The following is a 26,069-nucleotide window of genomic DNA, read 5'->3' on the forward strand; positions in this document are numbered from 1 at the left end:
ATCCCTCTGCAGCCCTCCTCCGTGCATTTTTTTTTCTTCCTCCAAAAGGAAATTGCAAAAGAATTAATTAAGTGCATTATGTTGGACACAATGAGGAATGGAAGACTAATGTGAACATCTTTTTTTTGTTAAATTCTAGGATTCATTTAAACCTACAGGCTTGATTTTTATTCCGTAATATCACCTCTTTTCTTTTCTTTTCTTTTCTTTTTTTTTTTTTTTCTGGCGACGCTTTATCCATAATTGTGGACCTGCAGGCTGCTCCGACACCAAACACTCCCAACCGTCTCCATTGCTCATGAATTTATAGTTAATGCAGACTGCCTGTGTGAGTGGGAGTGCCTCCGCCATAAGTTTTGCCGTCACTTGATTGCTGTCGGTGTCGTAGAGGAGGGGCTGTACTACAGTCTGCCTGCCATGTGGACGATGCTGCTGCTGAAGAAACACAAACCAGCCACACACACACACACACACGGAGGGAGAGAGAGAGAGAGAGACAGAGAGAGAGAGGAGCACAGTGAGCAGTAGGGAGGAGGTGCCGCACGGACAACTGCGTCCTGCTCCTAACGCAAACATCTTTACATCCTCCAGCACAGAGAAGACTTCTCAGCGCTCCGACTTTATTTCACTTGTTCGCAGCTTTCTCGTTCACGACGGAGGGGAGCTGCGCGGACATTAAAGGTGAGTCGTGGATTTCGGATGCAATGATTCAGAATGTGTGTGTTTGTGTGAGTGTGTGTGCGCGCGCTTGACCTCAATTTGTCCATTTTCAGTGTTTTTTGTTTTACGCGCGATATGAAATCAGAACTGAACCCTGTGCGTGAGTGACAGTGAAGACAAGGCTTGATGTTGAAGGAACACGGAATTAATTCATGCGTAAAGAGTTTGCACGTCAACATTGTTTTTTTCCCAAGTCTGCACTTTCTTGAGGTTTGATCTCTGGACGTAAAGAATCTCGTTCACTTTACTTCATCAGGCCTGTGATTGTCTGTCCTCTCTCTTTCTATATTTAGCACCTAGGCCTACTTCTTCTAGACTAAAAGAGCTAATTATAAAAGCTCTACTCGAGGCTGTTATTTCACACATTAACGCCAAAACGTCGTCTCCACAGCTTCCAGGCCTCCAAGGATGGACTCCATACCTGCGGGGCGAGACTCCAGCTCCTCGCCAAGCTCCAAGCAAGAACTTTCCTACGCGAGCGCCAAGAACCTGAAGCCCAACCAGGTCGGGGAGACGGTGCTGTACGGAATACCGATCGTGTCTTTGGTGATAGATGGCCAGGAGAGACTTTGCCTTGCACAGATATCAAACACCCTCTTGAAGAATTACAGCTACAACGAGATCCACAACCGGCGTGTGGCACTGGGGATCACCTGCGTACAGTGCACCCCCGTCCAGCTGGAGATCCTGCGGAGGGCCGGGGCGATGCCCATCTCCTCCAGGCGCTGCGGGATGATCACCAAGCGCGAGGCCGAGAGACTTTGCAAGTCGTTCCTGGGAGCTCACTCGCCTCCTAAACTTCCAGAGAATTTTGCCTTCGACGTGTCTCACGAGTGCGCCTGGGGGAGTCGAGGCAGCTTCATCCCGGCCAGGTACAACAGCTCCAGGGCCAAGTGCATCAAGTGCTCCTACTGCAACATGTATTTCTCCCCAAATAAATTCATATTTCACTCGCACCGCACGCCGGAGTCCAAGTACACGCAGCCAGACGCGGCTAATTTTAATTCCTGGCGGCGGCATCTCAAATTAACAGATAAGAGCAGCCAGACAGATGTGTTGCACGCCTGGGAAGACGTGAAGGCCATGTTCAATGGTGGCAGTCGTAAGAGGACGCTGCCGTGCGGGGATTCGGGGTCCAGCTCTTCCTTAAAACCGCACGGATCCAGCCGTCCCCGGGAATCACCCGAGGTGCCCGCGAAGATCCTCAGCTGCGAGGACAACCGGGGCGGCATGGCGAGCACGCGCAGCTACCCGGTCATCCCCGTGCCCAGCAAAGGCTTCGGGATGCTGCAGAAGATCCCGCCGCCGCTCTTCCCTCATCCGTACGGGTTCCCAGCTTTCGGCCTGTGCCAGAAGAAAGACGACGGCATGATGGGAGAGCAGAGCAAAGCGGGCCTCCCGGGCGTCCTGTGGCCTGGTACCAAGGACAGCGCCTACCACTCCTTCCCCATGTTCTGGCCCGCGGCTGGCGCGCTGCCCATGCCTCCGTACCCGCAGACCCCGCACAAACCCCCACCAGAGCTGCTGTGTCCTCCCAGACAGACTGACATGGACATATCCGAGCACAGCGACCGCAGCACCAACACGTCGAAAGACAGCATGGTGGAGAACGAGCGGTGCTCCAGCACCCAGTCCGCGCGTAACGACGACGACAAGTCCGGGGACGAGGCGAGGCCGCTGGAGGGGATGACCCTGGCGCCCCGGAAGATCAGCTACGTCTCCGCGTTCAGACCCGTCATTAAAGACGCGGACTGCATCGCCAAGCTGTACGGCAACAGGGGCGCGTATAACGGCTGTCGCACCGGCTATTTATCGCCCGATTTTTTAAGCGAGAGTTCGAGTTACCGGTCCATGTCACCGTGCGTGGACAGCGAGGGAGATCCGGACGTGGACGTGGGGACGAATAAGACATCAGAGGAGGAGGAGGAGGAGGAGGAGGACTCCCGGCCTCTGTCCTCCGCGTGTCCTCGGACTCCCCCCGGCTTGGCTCACAGTGTTTCCCCGAACGGTTCAGACTCCAAGGCCATGCAGGAGAGCAGCCTGGTCGAGCCCCAGAAAATGAGCCTCCATGCGGCCCAGTCCTCTGACAGAGGGCTGCAGAGCAAGCAGCTGTCAGAGCCCCACATAGCTGCGTCTTACACCGAAGTGAGTGACTTCTAACTGAGAAACACTGGCGATAATCTCGAGCTGTAATGTTTCACTCTGCAGATGTGTTGTGAGATAAACCTGTGTGCTTGTTTTTGGGGGATAAAACTGCTCTTTTTTATGTTTTGAACAGTGTAACAGCGGCAACAAAACATGTGCAGAAACATTTAGAGGAAGAAAGGGAAAAAAAAACACAAATCATTCCTTTAAATAAAAATATATACACTCAACTCCAAGCATATTTTTAATTATTAATGTTATTTTTAATTATCATAATTACATTTATTTGATTTTTTTTTGATTTTTTTTTTGTTTTGTTTTGACAACGCCTCTTGTGATGTTGAAGAAGCTCAAAGAAGTGGTGATTCTCTCTCCTGTAGGTGTTCACACCGGAGAGGACTGAGCTGCAACAAAGGAGCAGTCCGTATCAGTTCAGACCTGCGAGTTACCAGACTGGAGCTCTTACAACAAATGGTGCGACTTTTTTTCTTTTCTTTTCTTTTCTCTTTTTTTTTATTTTTTATTTTTTGCTTTTGTTAAAGAAATTCAGTAAAAAAAAAAAAAAAGAATGAAATAATATTTCAAAAAAAGGAAAACGAACAGAGGGGATACATTTCATCGATTTATTTTCTCTTAAGATGAGAGTTCAAGTAAAGAGGAGCCGTCATCCACGGTGGAGGAGGTCGAAACGAAATCTTTTAATGAACAAAGCAGCGAGGAGATGCAGCGAGAGCCGGACGAGGGTGAGTTACACTGAGGTCAGCCAGCAGCTTTCTCTTAGTGTTAAACAGCTCTGCTTTAACAGACACGGCTCCATTATTTTCCCCTTCCTCTTCTTCTTCTTTTTTTTTTTTTTTTTTTGTAGAGAGAGGAATTTAATTTATTTTCTGTGTATTCAGGCGAGGACGCACCAACCAGAGCTCTGCCAGCAGGAAGAGCCATGGAGGGTCTGGCAAAAGGTAAGAGAGGTGATTGACAGATAATTACATTATTATTATTATTATTATTATTGTTGTTGTTATTATTATTATCATTATTATTATTATTATCATCAAATTAAACAAATTAGACAAATTACTTCTATTTTTCCTGGATTTGTCCCAAAAATCATAAGGGAAAATAATTTTTTTTAAGGAATGCTCTCACTTGTCCTCATCACTGTCATTAAAAATAGAAAGCTTCCCTGCACTGTAGCTGATACAAAAGCCTGCACCTTTCCTCCTCCTCCTCCTCCACCTCCTCCTCCTCCTCACACATCTTCCATTTTTTCTGTGTGTCTGCTTTCTTAGAGGACCTGCAGAAGCAGCTGCTAGAGCAAGTTGAGCTGAGGAAAAAGCTGGAACGTGAATTTCAAAATTTAAAAGGTAAGCTCAGCTGTTGCCACGGGAGCCTCTTTTTTAAAATTATTTTTGGCTGTGTTTTTTTTTTTTCCCACTGAGACTCAAAGTCATTCTGGTGTATGGTAAAGTGTTGTTCCTCCTCTGTCATGTGTGTGAGTCAGGCCCAAAAACATGACCCCTGTAGCCATGCCATGACCCGGCACATCTTAACGGTGGCATGCGTGTCCTCTCCCTGCGGAACAAAATATCTGTGAAGGGGCACCATTCTTTCCAGAAATGCTAAGTGGTTCAGGGACACGCTCTCCAGGGAAAGAGTGCGTTTTCAGAACCTCCTTTTAACACCGATGTGAGAGGATTATGATTTTAACCTTCTGTCCAAAAAGCGTCCATGCATCTTTAGAAAATTGTTCTATGCAGGAAATAAAGATATTTTAGGGGCTCAAATTAATTAGAAAAACACAGATGAAGTGAGTGCAAATCATTTGTTTTATGAATAAACGTGGGCATACAGAATTTTATTTTATTTTTTATTTTTTTTAAAAGGTTAATGTGGAAAAAAACAAGGTTTAACATGCTCATGCAATAGATAAGGAGAGGTAAGAGATAAGGGAAAAAAAACATAGTTTACATCTTGACTGCTGCAGTATTTTTGTTGACTGACAATAAATCCTAAACACTCACTGCTCCCCTTCTCCAAAACACTTTAAAACCTCTCGGCCACTCACCTCTTTTCACACAGAGCTATTTGAGAATGGAGTGTGGATGCGCTGCACAGAACTGTTCAACAGCAGCACTCAGAGAAAAAAAACAACATCCCAAAGATTTCTAGTTTTTAAACTTTAAGATTTATTTGTGCGATGTGAGATCTCGAGAGAAGGGTCAGAAACAAGTCACAAGGTTACATCAGGGCGCGTCTGATCCAGATCTGTGCATCTGCTTTGGGTGTAAATACACATCATACCCCTGAAGTAATGTGGGAGGGTAACAGACTTTGGATGCTGATTTTATTGTTTCATTTTGCCCACTTAAATATCTTAAATTGTAAGAAATATACTTATGTTGTCTAAGCTTTGCAAAAAGTCACATATGCTCAAGTAAGAAGGCCGTCTTATAAATGGATATAGAACATGAGCAGAACATTATTCAACACCTCACAGTCTCTAAGATTATTTGCGGCACTCTGGATATTATTGTCTCATCGCTTTCTAACAGATCTGCACTTCCCAGTTATGCATCTGACTGAAAGCGATGTGATGGACTGAACATGAATCCACCCATATATGTTTGTTTTTTCCCCTCACTGCATTCATTGGTGGTATTGGGGATACATCTGTTGGAAATCAGATGAACACAAATGATTGACAAAGACACTGACAGCACAACTGAGTTATTTGAACCGTTTGGTGCACATCTCCTCCATCTACATTTAATCTACATTAAAAAAAAAAAAAAAAAAAAGAAATTCTGTTTGATGCACTTTTAATTATCAATAAAGTGGCTTTTTAAAAGGATCAGGTCTAATCTTAGTCTGCGCGTAAAACACAATTAAAATACCGGTGAAAGGGTTACACATTTTAAAATATGTAGCTTTTTTTTCAAATATTTTTTGCATTCCATTTTTTTTTCACTTACACTTAATAATTTAAACGCTAATTGCATCCAGTTCTCTGAAAACAAGCAATGGGATTAATTTCTGTTGTCTATAGATTATTTAAACAGAAATTTTTTTATGATTATAATCTCCATTATCAAACATAAATTTAAGTGTTTCTTCATCATAGCATGACACCGTGTTTGCTGCAGTTATGATCCTCGGTATTTGTGCCTGCAGTCGGTCCCTGGTTTGTGGCTTTATCTTGAGGGCAGCGCCCTCTAGAGGCCTGTGACTCCTCGGACCGGACCAGTTCAATGCATTTAGTCAGGCGTCACCAGTGTTCCTGAAAGTGTTCAGGAAAAACGAACCGAGGCTATATGAATTAGACAGTATTCAGTGGGTGAAACAGGTTAAAGTGTGAGACAGTTGCTGTGTTTTGTTGACGGAGGCTCACACACACACACACACACACACACACACACACACACACACACACACACACACACACACATATCACATCACTGACTCACCGAATCTGTTCCTGCCGTGTGTTCCCTCAGATAATTTCCAGGATCAGATGAAGAGGGAACTTTCCTACAGGGAGGAGATGGTCCAGCAGCTTCACATCGTCAGAGGTGAGACAAATAACAGCAGCGCTGCCACATCAGCAGGTTCACACGTCTGCTGTCGCGGATATATCTGCTGGTGTGACTGATGACGTTTCTGGATATCGAGAGGTTTTGTCTGCATCAGTTAGTTTTCAGATTCACACTTTCAGATCTGTACATGATTTCTCCCACAATTTTGCATGTGATCAGTGTATTCATTTCCACATATTAATTATATCCTTAATTGGAATGATTTCTTTCAACGATATTGATTACCATGGGTTTTTATGTAGTGATTTTCCGGACACTTGATGCAGCGAATTGGAAGAAAGACCGAGAACATAAGTTAAAACCGTGATATCAAAGTCTGAAACAGCAGCGGGGGTGACGTGCAGATTATAGCTACTTGTATAATAATGTTTTTGATACATGGCCTCAAATCGACTCATCCTGTTATTTGACTCCAACGTGTCTGATGCAAACAGCTCCACTGTGTGCTGTGCTGTTTATAATGTTCATATTTAATTTCCCCAAAAGCCTGATTTTTTAAATTATTATTATTTTTTATTATTATTATTATGATTATTATTATTATTATTATTATTTACACCCACGTCCACGTACACTATTGATTGTTTCATCTCCTTCTTCATAGAAGCTCACGACGCTTTACACCATTTCTCGTGTAAGATGCTGACCCCTCGCCACTGCACCGGCTCCTGCTCCTTCAAGTCTCCCCTGCTACCGCCCTGAAACACCTGAAAAGCCTCACCGCTGCACGCTCACGTGGCGGAGCGAGAAAACAAAAAGGACACATCTGCAGCTTCTGTCAGAGCCTTCTGGGACACTGTTCACATCAAGCTGAAAGAAGACTAACTTGTAATTAATTGTAATATTCAAAAAAAAAACATCAAAAACAAAAAAACGTGTATCTCCCTCCTCTCAGCATTTATGTAACCATCTCGCATTATACGGTGAAAAGTCGTTTTACTGAAATGATACCATTGATGATATTTATTATTTGTGGCAAAGTGCAATGACGATGTATGTATCCTGTAATAGTTATAGGTTGTTATTTCGGTTTTTTCTGTTGTCAATAATAGCAGCTCTGACTAGCCAACTCATTGCTCCTTCTCCTCTCAGTATTGTGGATTAGCCTACTACTTCCGCTGTGTTCGTCTTTGCAGGCCAGTGGCTTACTTTTGGATGTAATATGCACTTTAAACAAGTGATGGGGGGATTTTTGAACCATAAACAGCTTGTGCATTGAAAAAATAGGCCTACAATGTAATTATTTGTAGCGGTCAAACCATGCCTATTTGGTTTTTTGGTTTTTTTTCCTGACAACACAGAAGTTAGTAGGCTAAATGAGTACACCTGCGACCTTGTAAGTATAGCGACATATTCTATTAAGAGTAGCCTATTTGTTCATGCAATATTTGTTTTCATCGCTAATGAATAAATCATTTTATGAAAGTAAATGTGCTGTCACCATGCGTATTTCCCTTCCTATGAATTACATAACGCTTGTGTGCAAAACAAGAAGATGCGTGTCAAAGCAGCTTGATTTAAGTTTTAAATGAAACTAAAGAGTATGTTCTCTGGCGAATATTTCTTTGATAAATTGGTTTTAACTGACTGATTGATTGGACTTTCAAATGTCAATTCCCAGAGTCCAAAGTGTCATCAAAATTAAAGTTTTATGTCGGATCTGGAGTTTATAACACAAATAGCGGGGTTTTTTTTGTTTTGTTTTGTTTTTTTGTAAGTTCTATAAAACTGAAAATCAGCAAATCCTCACATTTCAAGAACAACCAAATGTTTATCATTTGTTTTCAGTAAATGACTTAAAGAAAAAGTTAATTGATTACCTTGGCTGGCCTTTCATTTTCCGCTAAGCCACTAATTAATTACACAATTAATCGTTGCAGCACTGGTATGAAATATGAATAAAAGGGAGGAAACAATGGGCGTACGTCTCGATCAGTCTAGGTTATTTTTGCGGGCCGTAGGCACGGAACAAAATTCCACCAACAATTGAAATGAGAGGCAAAGTTAAGTACCCAGTCCCATGAATGTCCACGCTGCAGCAGCGCCCCCTGCCGTCTGCTGCGAAGAAGCGTCTGACAATTTTGAATTTGCTCCGTCCCTTGAGGACGGCTGTTGCGCACGCGCAGCTAATGTAACAAGATGGCGGAGAGTGCGGAACTGAAGGTAAAGCGAGCCCCTACATTAGCTTGATAAATAGACGTTTCGCACAGTGAGATTCAAATTTCGAACCAGATCACCATTCTTACTTGACAGCAGAGACCCCCAGGAATGTTGATATCAAAGCATATAATACAAAAAAAGCTTATCAGCGGAGGCCAGACAAACTGTTAGCTGGCTGGCTAACTCGCTAGCATTAGCTTTGTTATTGTTGCCGACGTTCCGTTAGGCTGCCTCTGCTGTGCGGCTTACCTGCAGTTAAGGCCAGATATTGCTTTTTGTACTATATGAAAGCCATATTCGTGTCAATGTTTTTAACCGAATGATACTGTGGCGAGAGGCACCTGACATTCTCAGTAGTTCACTAGGAAAAGCGGAATATCTGTTTAAAAATGGGCTCTGTCTATTCCCTGGAAGGCAAGCGCATTTTAGCTTCCATGAGTGTTATTTCTGTTTAGATCCGAGGATAATCTACGTTATATAGAGAATATTCACAGCCTGGTAAGCTGCAATGTAACTAACGTTGATGATAATTGTTCAAACACACGACAGAAAGTAAAAACTGTAACGTGAAGTTTTGTTTCAGTCAGATTACTCCAGCAGAATACATTCGTCGTTAGCTAGCTTATGCTAAATCTTCGCTGTGTCCTTCTACTCTCTCAATATAAACTACTTTTTGTTTGACTGGAAACACCCGATGTAATTGTGACACATTTTCGCTTTGATTCGCTCCTTTCCCAATCGAATCTCAGCACTGCTGGCTTCCCTCTTTTTCCTCATCATATGAGTCGTATTGTTACTTGACATTGAACACATTTGAGTGTTGTATAGTATAAAATGCATTTAGCACATACTCTTCGAAGTTTACCTCCATGTATCAGTTATAGCTGGTGGTACGCGCAACCGCATTCATTTCTCTGTCCGATTTCAAGTGTCATCACGATGTTTACATTTTCAGATACATTCGTCTTTAGCAGCTCCTCACTGAGTGCTAATTGGCCCCATCAATTAACTCACAGATGACCTTGATTATTGCATCTTGTGTGTTTAATGCTAGGCAAGTGTTTCATTTGTATGTGATGCCACATTGCATCTCAGTTATTCACAAGATATGACTATACAGTGGGTGAACATAAGTGCAAGTGTATCTGTACAGTATAATCTAACAATGTAATGTAAAGCAATGGCCTTACGAAGTAAGTAAATGTTATTTTGCATTGCTTGTCTCACAGTAGTGTTGATTCAATTCTATGGAAATGTATGAGGTTTGCGGTGTTTCTTCATTTGACTGACTGATTTGAATGAACACTGCTGTGACACTATTGAGAAAATGTCTCCATTATACTGGCTTTTATTGTTTTCTACAAATGCTTATAGAGCTGCAGCTAACCATTATTTTCATTATTTATTAACCTGTCAATTATTTTCACAGTTTCCCTTCATCAAATGTGAAAAGTGAAAAATCACAGTTTCCAGAGCTTTAATAGGCATCTGTTCTGTCACCATCATTAATGATGAAACATCTTGTATTATCACTTTCAGCTTGTAGTGATGCTTTGTGAATCAAAGCTTTGAAAACCTAGTCTGAGTACAAGAAATGTGCAGTCTGCTTCCATTCAAAGGGCTATCTCTGCCCTGTCTGGGCTATCTCTGTTCCTGCTTCGAGCATATCTCAGAAATGAAAATATTATGGCCATGGACAGGTTGCATGCTCGTGAGTTAAATGATTTAAATAGATTATCAGACATGTTTTTTTAGGGATAAAGTCTGAAGTCAAAGAAAAGAACAATTCTTAAACATCAGAATAAAATTTGTTTTGCAGGGTGTAATTTTTCATTCTCATTTTTTTCACCAGCAAATGGTAATGAGCCTTCGAGTTTCGGAGCTCCAAGTGTTGTTGGGGTACGCAGGACGGAATAAGCACGGGCGCAAACACGAACTTTTGACCAAAGCTCTCCACCTACTCAAGGCTGGTTGCAGTCCTGCAGTGCAGATGAAGATTAAAGAGCTATACAGACGACGCTTCCCAATCAAAATGGTTTCACCGGTGGACCTGGCCCTGCCTGGTGTTCATTCTGCCTCCAGTCTGCCCGCCGGCCTTGCCCAGCTGGGATTTGACAGCCACGGATCCCCCTCGCCTCTGCTGCCTGTTTCTTTACTTGGCCCTAAGCATGAGCTGAGTTTGCCTCACCTGCCCTCCTCCCTACACCCTGTACACCCTGATGTCAAGCTCCAGAGATTGCCATTCTATGACGTGCTGGATGAGCTCATTAAGCCAACCAGCCTGGGTAGGTCTACTACTTCCTGCTCAACCGTGTGGGAGTGATAACACTTCTCTCTGGTGCTCACACTGATGAGGCATTGTGTGACTACAGATATCTGAACCATGACCATTCAAAACCATGCTCTGTTAAAGTTCAATGTGAGTGGACACTGGCTGAATGATTTCTGTAAGTTACTCTTTGACTATCATGTTCTGTTCCTGTTTTGTTTTTTTTCATAGCCTCAGACAACAGTCAACGGTTCCAGGAAGCATGTTATGCCTTCGCATTAACACCACAGCAAGTTCAACAGATCAGCAGCTCCATGTAAGTGAGAAACTCTCCTGCGCTCACAGTTTCAAGCTGTCAAAGAGATGAGAGGGAAGAAGAAATGATACTGTGAAAGCATTTTAACTACCAGTTCACTGTTGATACAATTTTGAAACTAGGTGTTATCTGAAGCAGCAAGCAATTAGAGTAAACTGAATTGTAATTGAATTATGTGTTGAAATATTTTCATCTGACCAGTTTTTACCTTTAATTCTTTAGGGACATATCTGGGACCAAATGTGACTTTGCTGTTCAAGTTCAGTTAAGGTATGTCTTACTTACTTATATTCAAAGTATTTGAGCAAGTACTTTCTCTTTTAATCAAGAAGTATATTTGCATTGTATGTCTAGTGGGTCTGTGTTTAGTTTCTCTCAGTTCTGAAAGAACCAGAATTAATCATGTCGCTTGTTTAGGTCTTGTCATTTCAGTTTTTCTTAAGTCTTAAAACATATCTGCACTTTGTAGAACCTTCTTAGTGGTCTTAAGTCTTAACTTTAGCCAAAGTAATAAATTATGACAAATGCAAAGGTATGAATTAAAAAAACATGAAAACAGCTTGTAATTTGTGGAATGAAAGATGTACTTTTCCCCCCTCTCTCTCTCTCTCTCGCTCTCTATCTCTCTCTCTATATATATATATATATATATATATATATATATATGTGTGTGTGTGTGTGTGTGTGTGTGTGTATGTATGTATGTATGTATGTATGTATGTGTGTGTATATATATATATATATACATATATACATAATGCAAGTTTTTATTCATAATGAACCTTTTATGGAGCAATTTTATGGAAATAGACGGTACAACATCATGGAAACATTTTATTTGGATAATGGACATTATTTGGCAAAACCTTGATTGAAAGCAATGGAGGCATCTTAACCAATATGATTGCAGTTCACCTCCAGCAGGGGCATAGGTTTTTATTGCTTATGGGCAAGGAGGTTTAAATGCATCAATTATTTCATGTAAAAACCTTATGAAGATCAATCAAAACAAAAAGGCAACTTTTGTTGGCATTTTTTCTCTACATGAGCAAGAATACTTTAGGGCTTCTGTAATTTATTTTCTTTATTTTCAGATTTTGTCTATCAGAGACAAGCTGTCCCCAGGAGGATCATTTCCCCCCTAATCTGTGTGTGAAGGTCAATGGCAAACCCTGTAATCTCCCAGTAAGTATAGACTGTTTGTTATAAGTCTGTCCTGCCAGGTTTTCTGTGTATGACACATGCAGTTACTGAGAATAAAAATCAATAATGTTTGATATTTTGTCTGCAGGGGTATCTTCCTCCAACCAAAAATGGAGTTGAACCAAAAAGGCCCAGTCGCCCGATCAACATAACCTCTCTTGTCCGTCTCTCCACCACAGTCCCCAACACAATTGTTGTGTCGTGGACTTCAGAAATTGGGAGGGTAAGAAGATTCAGGCGAAGCATTATGAATAAAGCACCATAGACCATTCAATAAGCAATGGGACTTGTTTTGCTCATTATTTTAATTTTCTCTTTTGGCAGAGTTTTTCCATGGCTGTTTACTTGGTAAGACAGCAGTCATCTGCAGTGTTGTTGCAAAGACTACGCTCCAAAGGAATTAGGAACCCTGACCACTCAAGAGCTCTGAGTAAGTTGTTGCCTGATTTTGTAGTTAAAACATAGAACATGTATTGCCATTACATCTGTAAGTGAGCATGAAATTGAGGATATTATCGCTCCTGTTAATTTTTTGAATGCTAGAAACTAAACTTGGGACCCTAAAAAATTAACTTTTTGATGAACGTTTTCCTGTATTGGTTTTACAGTAGTATGTGCAGCTGTACAGTAATCCCGGTGTGAAGTTTGTCTTAACATCTCTTTACATCTTGTTGTTTTCTATGTGTATCAATTAAGGATTCATTCTGAGGGGGAAAATCTATGTATAGTATTGCACAATTGGATTTCACCGATGTAATTCTCATATTACATTTTTTGTCTTTCTTCCAGTCAAGGAGAAATTAACAGCTGATCCAGAGAGTGAGATCGCCACCACCAGTCTACGAGTCTCTCTCCTGTGTCCTGTAAATACTCCACTATACTGCTTGATTAAAAAGAAAAAGCTTCTGTTATTGTAATTAGTCTTATCAATCAACAAGTGCTGACTTGGCAAGTCTAATTACATAGTGAGTTTTTAAGTTGCCAGTAACTGTATTTTATTGTGTAGACATAAAAGTCTTCTGTGTACTTAATTGTACACAGTTTCTTTGTCTTACAATATTTCATCATTGTAAAATTAAGCAGTGCAGTGATATTTATATTTTTGTTACAGCTTGGCAAAATGAGGCTGACGATCCCATGCAGAGCACTAACATGCTCTCACCTGCAGTGCTTCGATGCAACACTTTATATCCAAATGAATGAGAAGAAGCCAACCTGGGTGTGTCCAGTCTGTGACAAGAAAGCGCCATATGAGCACCTCATTATTGATGGGTAAGAACATCACAGCTTTATGTAGTGGGTAGTATATTATGATTCTACTATGATGGTGTGTTTTCAGTGTGAAATGTATAAAACTCACTGGATATTTTTAAGGTTTCCCTGAACTGTGTGGTGATGAGATCACACCAGCAATGTGACACAAAAAAGTTGAATCTCTGTCAAGGTGTGATATCACACATTCCTAGTAGCTTACTTTCTTACAGGATACTTACGCAATGTCCCTGGTGATTTTCAGAGGAGGAGGATAAAAAAAATTGCTGCTGTGAAAACATTACAGAGATAATCTCTTGCTCTCTTTGTGTGTTTTGCCATCTCATAACCCTTCAAACTCATGCACCTTTTGAGAACCTAACAGAATTCATCAGTTCATATGTACGTGAAGCCCCCACCAAAACAGCACCTGTATAGTCCAGATGCCCAGATAGGCCCTGTACATATACTGTAAATGCTGTATTTCCAAAATAAAAGTTTTAAGGGGTGATGAAGTACTAAAAATAATGTTACTCTGGTTGCAAATTTGCTAAACTGCATTGAAACGTCATGCTGTTTTCACAGGTTGTTCATGGAAATCTTGAATAGCTGTTCTGACTGCGATGAAATCCAGTTCAAAGAAGATGGGAACTGGTCCCCCATGAGGTCAAAGAGAGAGGTGCAGGAGTTGTCTGGTTCTTTCAATGGTGTGGACAGCGGTATGTAACTCATTTCAGATTATTCAAAAGTGCTCTTCATTGTTATCTGCGAGCAAAGTGTGAGTAAGCTGTTTCTGTGTAGATTCGTCTCGGACAGATACGCATGAGCAGAAACGGGGATCGTCTCATGACAATGGCAAGAAAGTTGATGTGATTGACCTGACACTGGATAGCTCCTCAGAGGATGAGCTAGACGATGAGCCGCCTCCTAAAAGGGCCTGTCCCTCACTGTCACCTGTCTCTCCACCTCCAAACAAAGGGTATGTCTCCAAACCACAAACAGGAAATAAATACATGTATTTTGGGGATCTTTGTACTCAGCTCTGTCATGTTACTTCCTTTGTCACTAACATTGATGTGGCGTTGTTTCCCTTCAGAGTACTGAACCTACACAGCCAGGCCTCACCTGTGACCAGAGCTCCCAGCATGCCCCCTGTGGAGACAAGCTACATTCCTCCCCCTCCACCTCTTATCCAGGACTATCGCCACTATTATCACACAACTAATGACCTGCCAGGTAGACTTACCACTTGCTTTAAAGGATAAGATTAAATTTTTAAAGTTCGAAGTTCAGTTATAATTCTTTCTGTCCATACTGGCGGTGAATAATGTCTGTAGTCAAGCAACAGTAAGAGAAACTAGAGACAAAATCTGCATGGGTTTTTATTCAGAACTACATTCTAAAGTTTATCAGTCTGTGTTGGCTAAAGCATTTGGTATCTTTCAAACTATTAATCTGTTTTTGTTTCCTCAAAGAGTGTTTAGTCGCTGAGATTTGGTTGATGATTATTTTTGGATAGTTGTGTGTAGATGTGTTGCAGGGACAAAAACGCTATGTTTTAGCATGAAAAAAAGACTGCAGATAATGTCCCCAGTCTTCCAAGTCATTGTGCCCCAACACCTTGTAAATCCTATTATTGTCTTACTTGGATGTGGGGGATATTTGTGTCATCTAACTACAGTTCCATTAATTTAGGGCCTTTTGGGGATATAAACAGAAAGTATGATGTTGCAAAAAAGGGCTGCAACTTGAGCCACCTTATTTGCATATATTTGTTCACATTGTGGCCAAAAGTTGAGCTAAATTAGCCATTAGCTGTTCCTGTTTGGATTGTACCTATTGATGTACTGACAATCATAACTGGAATACTGAATGAAACTTAAAAATGTGATTGTCAGGGAGGTTGTGGAGAAATCAGGAGTTTATTTTTTCTCTATTATTTCAAAGCAGATTTATGTAAATGTATTTGCAACTGACATGCAGTTTCCTCATCTCACAGTTTGAAAATGTCCATGTCACCTCAGAATTTGTATTAACCAACATAAACATATCTCTTAGCACAGATGTTTGTTGATTGTTAAAGCAGTTGGTAACTGATTATATAACAGTGATCTATATCCAGATTGAAGTAAATGGACGGTCTTTTTCTTTTCTTACAGATCTAAGTTTCTTCTCCTTCCTCCAAGGCGACAATCAGGTACACTTAGTGAAACATTTGGACTTTGGCATCACATCACAGCAGTATGCTTATGTTTCTGTGTTAATATTCGCTCTTCTCTGTTCTGTTAGCATTACAACATGGTGATGGCTGCAGCAGCAGCTGCTTCAGCCTCAGCCTCAGAGGACCACGACCTGCTGCTCAACCGTTTCCTGCCCTACGGCTCCTCTCAGATGTTACGGGAGCAGCCGGGCACCCCCGGGAGCAGCACACTGGCAGCCACCAACGGAGGCAGTAACAGTGGCAGCACCAGTAGTTTGGTGTCTTCCAGCAGTCTGCGAGACCGCGACAAAGACAGAGAGCGAGACAGAGACAGGGACAGCCACACCATCTCAGGATTGTCAAGGTCCTCAGTGGAAGCTGCAGCGGCGGCAGCCATTTATGGCTCCATATCTGACGTTATCTCTCTTGACTAGACCCACAGAGAACTGAAAGACAAGGGAGACCTCGAGAACGGGAGTTCGTTGTAAATAAGGAAGATGAAAGAATACAGTGCTATGTACAGAGAGGAAAATCTATTTTCAATTTTACTTATCATATGTATATAAACTTAGGACGCTTCTTGTCCAGTGAGTTACTTCAGTTGATATTTTTCTGTGAATACTGAAGACTTTTTCACACCTCTTCATGTGGTCCTTTGATTATATTGTACCTTTTGTACCTGGTTTTTACAGTTTTGTTTCGATATTCCATGTCAATGGCATTATTTCAGTATAATGTTATGTGCACAGAACCCAATGAGGTGACACCTTATGGAAGATGATATTTAGAATATAAAGAAAATGGGCATTGTTATAGATGTACAAAAGGCAAGTCACATCAGAACAGGAAAATGTATAACACTTTCTTTATTTTCTAAATGGCATAATTTCTGTCAAATGTTTGACAGCAGAAAGATCTGGCCATTTTTGCCATCACTGTAGATTTTTCTGTAAGACATTCATGCTGTGGTCATATTATTTTTAAATAATTATTTATGATGTAAGTTATGTTGGATGTATGCTGTTTTTTAAAGAAGCATTCCCTATGCCTCTAGGAACTGTTGCCACTAGAATTGCAAAAGCAAACGCTAGATCCTTCTGTTGTCATAACTGCACCCTTCGCTTGTTTCAGTCAAATTGAATATGAACAATATTGTATAGTTTAGACTGTACCTAAAACACATGTGAATTGGGAGTAAGTCAGTATTGTAAGACCAGGCTTGTTCAGTGTGTGAATGAATGGCAATAGTCCAGCAAGCAGGCTTCTATTGTTACATGACACAATTGGACCTTTAAGATTTGCAATGTTGTGTATTTGTCTTTAATCTGTTTTATTTTGCATATGATACGTCAAAATATACACAGAAAGCTACAGTGAAGTGGCCAGTCGACATTGACACATTTCTGCTCCACTTTCAAGACTACGCTAGTTTCTGGTCCACTTAAGGGGATTCTTTAATTGAAAGGCTAACAAACTGTTAAATGAAATGGATACAAGTGGGTTAATAACATTTCACAATTTCCTTTTGTTTGATTTTAGCACTTGCTTTTTTTACATAAAGGCTGTGTGGAGCAGTGTAGAGTTCACAGTTGCAGTAAACACTTCAAGAGTAGTTTTCAGCTCTGCATGTCTTTGCAAATTACCTAAAAGCTCATATGTTTGAGTGCTACGCTGTCCCTTGGTGAGGCCACAGGATGCATAGCCTCTTTTGTTAAGTGTACTATTTGCAGCAGCCTCTAAGTTAACTGTATCACAGAATGCATTTTGGCCCAGAAGTTAAAACCATTGAAATTCTTATGGATGACCCCCCTCCCTTTATTTTTCTTGACTTGTGCTTACAATTAGGATTATTTATTATCATATATATTTTCAGCATTTGTTTGATTTGTGGATATGCATTGCTGTCATTTTATGTGATATTTCTTTTGTAATTATATAATTAATGCTATTTAAAGATGTCATTGTTGCTTGACATGCATTGTAACATTTTCTGTTTCTCTGTCCGTTTTACTATCAGATGATGTCAATAACTCAATAGAGGCTTTGATCATTTTGAACCGCTACAAGGTCTACTGTGCTGTTTGATATTTGTAAGAATTAAACAGATATAAGAAAGTGTATATTTGTAGTTGCTCTAAGGACAGTCCTAATTCACCTGAATGTTTTTTTTCTCTTACAGTACGAAGTCAGACATATTTAAGTCTACTTTGTTTGGTAATCCTCAGCTTAATCGCACATCTAAACACTTTGATACAGCACGTGTGTAACAGAGGCAGATATACTGCCTAGTATTAGCTTTTTGCAAGTTTATTACCATCAACCTATGTTGCCATTTAAGGGTAACTGTACCAATTTTACACATTAAAGTGTGTTTACAGGTCTTCGGCAGCACAACTGCATATGTGGAAAAAAGTAATATAAACTAATTTGCAGCTTCAGAGGAAGCTGCATGTAATCTGATAAACTGCATCCAGTGATGTTACTCAATGGCTACATTGCATTTTGGGTAATGTAGCCACCAGGTTTTGAAAAGGAAGATGAATGCATGGAATAAAAAAAGGCAATATATCTGTTTCTGCTGTACAGATTGTAATCATTTGTATTAAACTGTCCACAATAAGTCCAACTGTGGACAATGCCAGACCACTTAATTGCTTTCCAATGCCTGGTGCCTGCAATACCCAAAATGCAACTTAGCCACTGAGTGATATCACTGTAGGCAAGTGATATCACAGCAATTGTTGACCTGTTTTTGTAGGCCAACCCTGCAAAAGACAAGGCGATTTATTAATTTGTTTTTGGATAATTGCTGAAAATAATGTGAAAAACACAATTATAACACACCACTTTTATGACTTTTGAAGCATAAATTAAATCGCGGTAGGTGAAAAGCTAATGTTAGGCGTTAAACCTCACCACCACCAAGCCTCTTACTACACAATTACTATTCACGTTTTCTATAAATTGATCAGTGTAACAAGTTGTGCTGTTAACACTTCTTAGTGTCTTCATAAAAACTCAAAAATACCTGAATAAAAGTGATTCTTCAGTGACACTTTAATTCCAGAACCAGTACTCCAACACAAGTGTTTCAATGCCAATGTTACTTTTACAGTTTAGCTTTTTTCATTGCCAGATTTTAATATAACCTTTTTAGCCCAATAAACTGGTGGTTGCTAGGCAACGTTCGCGCCTCGGGTCGTTCCCGGTGTTTTGCTGGGATGCCGCTGATTAAACATCCACTTTCAACACATAAGGTAAATAAGAATAATTTTCAAAAACAGTGTTCTCGTTTAAATTAAGTTTAAGCTAGGAAAGGCAGCAACCGAAAGTTTTATACCTGACCTAATCCTCTGGTGTAGGTGAGTGCTGCAGGTGTTGGAAAAGTCCAAAATGTTAGCTAGCTAGCTTTAATAGTGCCACAACAGCTAGCGCTCTCAGCCATAATTGTTGCACACATTTGTATTCGCCTTTTTCGCATTATTATCAAGCATTTATAATTACAGCATAGTGTAACGTCAGTGGCAATGGCATATGACAACTTACATGGTTTGAATTTTCAGCCATGCTGTCACTAGCTAACTTAATATAAAGCATTAGTTTCGTGACAGAAGACAGGATTCCAGTTGTTTCTCAAGCAGTTGAACTCGTTTTCTTAATTCAGAGATAGTTATGTAGAAGGGAAAATTAACGGTGCTGCACCAAATAACATAGCCCCAGCACTGAAAAATCTGTGAGTGCAAGTCGTCACTTATTCCACCTGTTATCTGCTGTTGTGTCTCCTGCCAAACTGTTTGAGAAGTGTTACACCTGTTAGTGATTTTTATAACACCGGTTTTTCTTTCATGTTCTTGTAGGAAAATCTAAGATCTGTACAAATGAGTAAGTATGTCATGATTTGTACTTTTGTTTTGTATGCATGAATCATCCAAATTATCATTCATTAGGTTTTTGCACAAAATATCTTTATTTGTGCATGCCTCTTATGTGGAATATTTTGTACACTTGTAAACACAGAAAAAAGCTTTTAATATTTAATTCGGTTTGCTTTCCTTAGAGGAGCCCTCTGTTATAGACGACCTGCTGCACAACCTCCCACCTCTACCCTCCAGTGAGCTTACTGACCCTCATGATGACGTCACCCTGCCCAGGTTGATCGAAGCTCTGCAGCACAGACACAGGATCAGACAGATGATGATTGATGAATACAGCCAAGCAGGTGCCTGCTTGAATTCCAGCTCAATCCTCGCCTCTCAGCCTTCACAGTTACTTGAAAAGTTACATTTCCTATCCTAGCTCACATGTTCTTTTCCTCAATTTTATTTTAGCCAACGTGATGAACTCCATGCTTCAGGAGCTGGACAACAACCTTATTTCAAAAGACAATTTGATTCATGAGCAAAATGGAAAACTGGTAGAGAAGGACAAAATCATCCAAAGCAACACATCAGAGATCGAATGCTTGAAGAAGGGAACCAAAATGCAAGAATACAAAGTAATGGACAAAATCTTTCAGATTTTCAGTTTGCTGGTTTGTAGATGTATATGTCCGTTTCTTAAATGTCCCACACTGTTCAATTCTAGATCGACATCCTGCAGAAAATGACTAAAATCTATGAGGATGATAAGCGTTCACTTGAACAGGAGCTGGAGACCAAAGAGCAGAGGCTACAGAGGGAAGTGTCTAACAAGAGACGTTTGGAGAAGCACATGCACAGTGTGGTCAGAGACACCAAGCTCAAGTGTGAGAAAGAATGTGTGAGTTACAGCCTTATAATAAAGAGTCTGAATGAAGTTGCCTTCTCTGTACTACAGGATTATTTGTTTTTTTATGCTTCAACTTTCCCATTGATCACTTACAATCAGTGGTGTTGCACTTAAACCTTGTGCCTCTTGCTCTGCAGGACAGACGTGTTAATGTGATAAAGTTGGAGATGCAAAACAGGCTCTGGGTGAAGGAGGAGAAACTGAAGCAGCTCAAGGCCATCGTGACTGAAGACAGGATTCCAGATCGCCCTGATCGTCCACCGTGTCAGATGCAGCCAAAGCAACACCTCCCTGCACCGAGATTGCCCTCACCCACCCCTGCTCCCTTGCCCTCACCTTCACCTTCGACCTCGTCCTCATCTTCTCCTCTCCCTGTATGTCGTGTTAACAATACACATTTAGAGCATCTGCCCAACTCCTGACAATGTGTCTGTGACTACCTATTATTTAATTAATTTAATCATTTGATGTACCATCACAATTTCCTTCTGCTCATAGCATGTCCTGAGATGTATTGTGTCAAAATAACATTTAATTATTATTCAGTGACTTTATTCAATGACTAACTGTATCTAATCATGCATGTATGTAATAGTGCAGTCTCTCCAATTTGCTCCCCAGTGCCCTGTTGATTCTCCCCATGTCACGCCAGTACCAGTCAGTCCCACCAGACCTGAGGAGGTTGAAATGAACCCAAGGCCCGACTGCCCCATCCCCTGCACCAGTAGCCCTTTGTCTGTGACGGGCTGCATCTCTGCGTGGGAGCAGCGGTCAGCCGAGGACAGCAGGCAGGGTCACTATTCCCCTTGTACACCAACGAGAACCCAGTCCCCAGCAGGCTCCTCAGCCAGCCAGGCCAGGAGGAGAGCTATGTGTTTGACTAGAAAGGAAGAGAAGTCCAACTCCCCTCAATTAAATTTAAACCTAATTGAGAGAAGCTACAGGGTCAGTGAATTAGCAAAAGGCAGCAGCATGATGTTTATATGAGAACTGGTACCTCTGATTATGCAATAATGACTATTATTATTGTTCGCTTTTGCTCCACTTATCAGGTTAACATTAGCCAATTTTCCCCCAAATTGGGTTCCTATAATTTAAGATATCTGCAGCCAATTTCATGACTGATATCTTTGTCAGAATTTTATCTAATCCTTCACCCTAGTTTTATTTGCGTATGATTTTTCCTTCTTCTGTTTTAATTGCTTCCCCTGCTCTGTAGACGATTACCCCAGTAAGACCACTGCACCGCCACACACGCTCTACTGCTGGGGAGAAGTGGGTGGACCATACGCCCTTGACCAGTATAGACTTGGGTACTGTCTTGCAGCCCATCATCCCACGTGCCATCAAGGTTTCTGAACCGAGTGAGAAGGCCCTGTCAAAGTGTGACAGATATGTGTTAACACACCAGGAAGTTGCCTCTGATGGCGAGATACAGACCAAACTTATCAAGGTAACCAATCTGCAACAGGATATTTGATATCTGTCTAATAGCAAATGCTTGTCTGATAATCAGAATGATTTGAAAGGTCACTACCAGTATCTTCATGTGGACCAGTGACACACTGGCACCTTTACATTAATCAGTCATTTGGAAAACATTTCAGAACATATCTCTTCAGCGAATGTGGGCTCTGTAAGCTATTTTAAATTAACATGTAACGAGGACACATTTAAAAAAGTGCACCTGCTGGAGAATGTTACCCCATATGAGAGGGGGGGAGCTTATTCTAAGCTGCTTTGGCACTTTTCAGAATAAGGCTGAAGAACCAGTGGCTGGAGATCTGAGCAGGAGATCAGAAAAAGGGCTGAAGCCTGGGGCTTTTTTAACAAAGGCAGTCCAACTGCATTTTATGGGTCAAAAAAAAGAACAAACTTCAACTGTATTTTAACTGAGTAACACCAAATGATGAACAAAATTTTGCCTTTGGGTGAACTGCTAGTGAAAGTAGACTATTCCCTCATACTTGCTCTTAATTTTTCAGGGTGAGGTGATTAAGACCAGAGGAGGAGGACAGGCTGTACAGTTCACCGACATTGAGACACTAAAACAGGAGTTCACAACTGTCCAAAGGTAGCAGCCTACCGCCACTTATTAGCTGCAGATAGATAGATAGATAGATAGATAGATAGATAGATAGATAGATAGATAGATAGATAGATAGATGGTTGTTCACAATCATTTTTTAACATGTTTTTTGTCACTTTACTTTTGTGTCTGAAGCCTCAAAAGAAAGTCTTCAGAAGGCAAACCTGCAAATGGAGATCGAGCAGAAAAAGACTGCACTGATGTGGAGACAAGGGTAAGATCATATTATCTGATAAGTCTTCAATACACTGCATGTGCATGTGTCTCTCTGTTGGACTCTTACTTTACACGTAAATCGAATTTAGGTGGTTCTTGTAGTTAGAACATTTTATAATGGCATCATCACTCAGATTAATGTAAAATTACCAACAGTTCAGTGTAGATCCGGGTCCCAATTTGTCTTTTGTTCGCAGTGCTCTGTGGCTGTAGAGATGAGGACTGGATCAAACATGGGTCCTGGCTATGAGCATCAAAGGATCAATAAGTAAGCAATCAACATTTATATACCAACAGTATAAACTATGAATTTGGAAATAAAATGAGAGAAAGGCAGACCCCTAATACTTGCCTAATCTCAGCACACATTAGGGAAAATACAAAGAAATTAAATGTACTACAAAGAGCGTTTAACTGGTCATGAAAAAGCCTCATTTTAATACTAATGCCTCTACAGTATATGACCTATATAAGTGAAAAGACCATCAAAGAGAAGATAAGCTATTCCTGTGTAGTTATTCTTAATGCCTGCCAAGCATTACGAGGGAAGGTTGATAAATTTGACATCCTCAGCAAAATTACTATAAGCAAGCACCTGAATCTGCTGTAGGCTTGCATGCAACCTAGGAGTATAAACATGTCTTAAACAGTTTTATTTTTCACAATCGTCATATTACATTTATTGATCTTGCCAGGGCACAAATAGATACATGACCTCTGTCTTGAAAAAAGACTAATTGTATTTTTGTACTGGATGTTGCATGTTTTAGTGGGGCTGTTACCACTATTCAGGAGCCGCCAGAATGAACAAAATTTGAAGTTCCATGTTGCGTCTTTAAACTGGGGGAAAATTCATCTAAAAAAAGCGTGAGAGAAAAAAAAATGTAATGATACAATTCAAAAAAGTCATTCAACAGGGTCTGTCACTATCTATCTGTCTGTGAGAGATAAAAACGTCTCCATATATGATAAATGTCTTTGACGAATGTTGTTTTTTTCAGTTTCACATTGTGCGGAGCCTCCTTGAGCTACCACACAGAATTTTTTATCTCTCTTCCCTTTTTACAGACGCAGGAAACGCTAAAAGCAGCCGCCAGCTGCTCCAGTGATCATTTCCCTCTGTCATCACTTTGCTGTTGTGCAATAGTTTGAACTTTTTTTTCCTTAGCTTTTTTGATAATATTTCATTTTGTTTATATGTGAAAAAGTGTTTATACATGGGTCACTAAAGCTACGTTGTAAACAATTTTGTGTTGTATTTGAACCAATATAAAACAAGTGTTGTTTGATTAGGTCAAGGATGTTGGCAAGTATTTAGTTTCTGTGGCTCTGCGGCTGAAAAGAGAAGACATTGTGAAGCTGCCACGTTATTATTTTTTTGTTCAGTGCATACTGTTTCAGTCTGTTTATTATTGAATTATATCGCAATTCCAATAGCATTTGAATAATCCTGTTCTTGAATTTCTTCATAGATAAAATTAGCTTCTGTCACTAATAATCGCTCTTCTGCTCTCCTGCCTTCACTGTTCACTCAGGAATAAAATTCCAGCACCAGTTTGTTGTGTTTATATACACCGAGGGACACAATGCAAACATGTCAGTGCTGTGCATAATGCTACAAGCAGCTGGCACCAGGATGATTTGTGAACATTAGATGTCAGCACAGGACCGCAGTTCCTTAGAAAACTTAAACATGAGTTCAGTTGCACTGCAGAATACTTGAGGGATTAATATTGGTATGAAGGAGTCATCCATCATGCTGTGTGTTCTGTAAACACGTAAATGACAAGAAATACTGACTTTATGAATGGCAATTAAGACAAGCACAGATTTGTGTCATCTAATACATTTTAACAGCTTCGCTGTTGCAACGACCAACTAAGCTTGAGCACTGCAGCGATTCTTTATCAAATTACAGCATCCATTTTCACTGGCTCTTGTCAGCTGAGCATCACCAGTCTAATGACCAGCTGAAGTCAGTGGTACACTCATCAAGGCTTTGAGTGGACATCTGAAATCTCATCTACCAGCGGTCTGGCTGGGTTTCAATTGGAATGCACTGGAGAGTGACTAACATTGAGTCTCTTGGAGAGGGTCAAGAGCCAAGAGCAACCAGTGGCCATTAAATTCACTCCTATGAGATATCGAGTGCTTTGCTTTTTGACCAGGCTCTGTTTGATGTGCTGCACCACACTATTATCCCCAGCTCCTCACTGCAAGCCCTCCACACCCAAGTGGTGTGAGCATTATAATGCAGTTATTATGAAACTCCTGTTGCACCCCTGATCAATGTTACAAGGTTCAAAGAGACACTTGCGGAAAATAAATGAAAACCACAATACACATAAAACCAGGTCAGGGAATTATGATGTTCTACTTCAGACCATCAGACCATCTCTGATTTGAAAAGAGCCAACTAATCAACTCCTTGGTTTTGCTCAACATCAGCAAAACCAAGCAGCTGGTTGTTGATTTTAGGATTTAAAAAAGGAGGAAAAGACACACACCTCTGTTTACATCAGTGGAGCTGAGATAGGGAAGGTGAATGGTAACTGGTTCCTTGGTATTGCCATCACTGAGAACCTATCTTTGTCATCACACATCCCAATCCCGGTAAAAAAAATACAGAAAAGGCTCTACTTCCTATGGAAACTAAGGATGGCTAAATTCCAGAGCAAGATTCTGGTCAACTCTTGCAGAGGACTGATAGAAAGTATCCTGACTCACAATTGGCATAGTTCCCAGGGCGAGAAGGCTCTTTAATTGATTAAAACTGCCCAGAACATCATGGTGACCCATCTGTCAGTGACATTGGTGAAGGCTGTGGAGCAGCTTCATTCACCAGGCTGTGAGACCTCTTAATTCATCATCAACACTTTACCATTTCAAAAATAGATGTAGCAGGACTCAAAGGACTGAATTTTTTTTTTTTAAACCCTTGTGATTTAAGAAATGACACAAAATATATTGTAGCATAATTGTAATGTTTATAGACATTCTGCTTGAATGGCTCTGATACAGAGGTTGTAAATTGCCTCTTGGCACAGGCAGGATGAAATGATTTTCACCAATCCATGATGCCGACGAAGGCCACTCATAATTCAGTGGTTAAAAAAGCACTGTCCTCAATCATACGTGTC

General features: G+C 40.8%; 3 protein-coding genes across 6 annotated transcripts; all 3 read left to right on the forward strand.

Annotated features, from left to right (window-relative positions):
- Positions 1-238: 238 nt before the first annotated feature.
- Positions 239-7,888, forward strand: skor1b (SKI family transcriptional corepressor 1b). 3 transcript variants are annotated; one of them, XM_030426140.1, is made up of 8 exons: positions 239-681; positions 1,112-2,865; positions 3,246-3,339; positions 3,504-3,608; positions 3,765-3,833; positions 4,155-4,229; positions 6,360-6,434; positions 7,063-7,888. In XM_030426140.1, exons 2-8 carry the CDS (start codon positions 1,129-1,131, stop codon positions 7,158-7,160), a joined length of 2,253 nt encoding a protein of 750 aa, XP_030282000.1. In that variant the 5' UTR covers positions 239-681; positions 1,112-1,128; the 3' UTR covers positions 7,161-7,888. The 3 variants fall into 3 exon arrangements, with proteins under 3 accessions (XP_030282000.1, XP_030282001.1, XP_030282002.1); XM_030426141.1 differs by having other exon boundaries at positions 240-681; positions 7,066-7,888; XM_030426142.1 differs by having other exon boundaries at positions 241-681; positions 3,765-3,824.
- Positions 7,889-8,562: 674 nt separating this feature from the next.
- On the forward strand, positions 8,563-17,977 carry pias1b (protein inhibitor of activated STAT, 1b). 2 transcript variants are annotated; one of them, XM_030426144.1, is made up of 14 exons: positions 8,563-8,621; positions 10,471-10,903; positions 11,119-11,203; positions 11,426-11,473; positions 12,298-12,388; positions 12,495-12,629; positions 12,731-12,836; positions 13,196-13,269; positions 13,518-13,678; positions 14,243-14,376; positions 14,459-14,636; positions 14,754-14,893; positions 15,817-15,854; positions 15,947-17,977. In XM_030426144.1, exons 1-14 carry the CDS (start codon positions 8,598-8,600, stop codon positions 16,289-16,291), a joined length of 1,992 nt encoding a protein of 663 aa, XP_030282004.1. In that variant the 5' UTR covers positions 8,563-8,597; the 3' UTR covers positions 16,292-17,977. The 2 variants fall into 2 exon arrangements, with proteins under 2 accessions (XP_030282004.1, XP_030282003.1); XM_030426143.1 differs by lacking the exon at positions 8,563-8,621 and adding an exon at positions 10,209-10,329.
- A 1,052-nt stretch (positions 17,978-19,029) lies between these two features.
- On the forward strand, positions 19,030-24,483 carry LOC115586224 (kinesin-like protein KIF23). The gene is made up of 12 exons (XM_030425060.1): positions 19,030-19,114; positions 19,715-19,739; positions 19,915-20,076; positions 20,186-20,352; positions 20,442-20,615; positions 20,762-20,998; positions 21,246-21,569; positions 21,844-22,077; positions 22,610-22,698; positions 22,849-22,927; positions 23,127-23,197; positions 23,998-24,483. The coding sequence occupies exons 1-12, from the start codon at positions 19,079-19,081 to the stop codon at positions 24,011-24,013; spliced, it is 1,614 nt and encodes a 537-aa protein (XP_030280920.1). The 5' UTR covers positions 19,030-19,078; the 3' UTR covers positions 24,014-24,483.
- The last annotated feature ends 1,586 nt before the right edge of the window (positions 24,484-26,069 follow it).

This window comes from Sparus aurata, chromosome 8 (assembly GCF_900880675.1).
Source record: "Sparus aurata chromosome 8, fSpaAur1.1, whole genome shotgun sequence".
Lineage (NCBI taxonomy): Eukaryota > Metazoa > Chordata > Actinopteri > Spariformes > Sparidae > Sparus > Sparus aurata.

Coding starts and splice junctions, on each gene's coding strand:
- pias1b (XM_030426143.1), top strand. CDS start 10,213: ATGTGCAGTCTGCTTCCATTCAAAGGGCTATCTCTGCCCTGTCTGGGC. Junction 12,389..12,494: donor GCAAACCCTGTAATCTCCCA/GTAAGTATAGAC, acceptor TTTTGTCTGCAG/GGGTATCTTCCTCCAACCAA. Junction 14,637..14,753: donor TCTCCACCTCCAAACAAAGG/GTATGTCTCCAA, acceptor GTTTCCCTTCAG/AGTACTGAACCTACACAGCC.
- LOC115586224 (XM_030425060.1), top strand. CDS start 19,079: ATGCCGCTGATTAAACATCCACTTTCAACACATAAG. Junction 21,570..21,843: donor TAATTGAGAGAAGCTACAGG/GTCAGTGAATTA, acceptor CCTGCTCTGTAG/ACGATTACCCCAGTAAGACC. Junction 22,928..23,126: donor GCACTGATGTGGAGACAAGG/GTAAGATCATAT, acceptor TTTTGTTCGCAG/TGCTCTGTGGCTGTAGAGAT.
- skor1b (XM_030426140.1), top strand. CDS start 1,129: ATGGACTCCATACCTGCGGGGCGAGACTCCAGCTCCTCGCCAAGCTCC. Junction 3,834..4,154: donor TCTGGCAAAAGGTAAGAGAG/GTGATTGACAGA, acceptor CTGCTTTCTTAG/AGGACCTGCAGAAGCAGCTG. Junction 4,230..6,359: donor TGAATTTCAAAATTTAAAAG/GTAAGCTCAGCT, acceptor GTGTTCCCTCAG/ATAATTTCCAGGATCAGATG.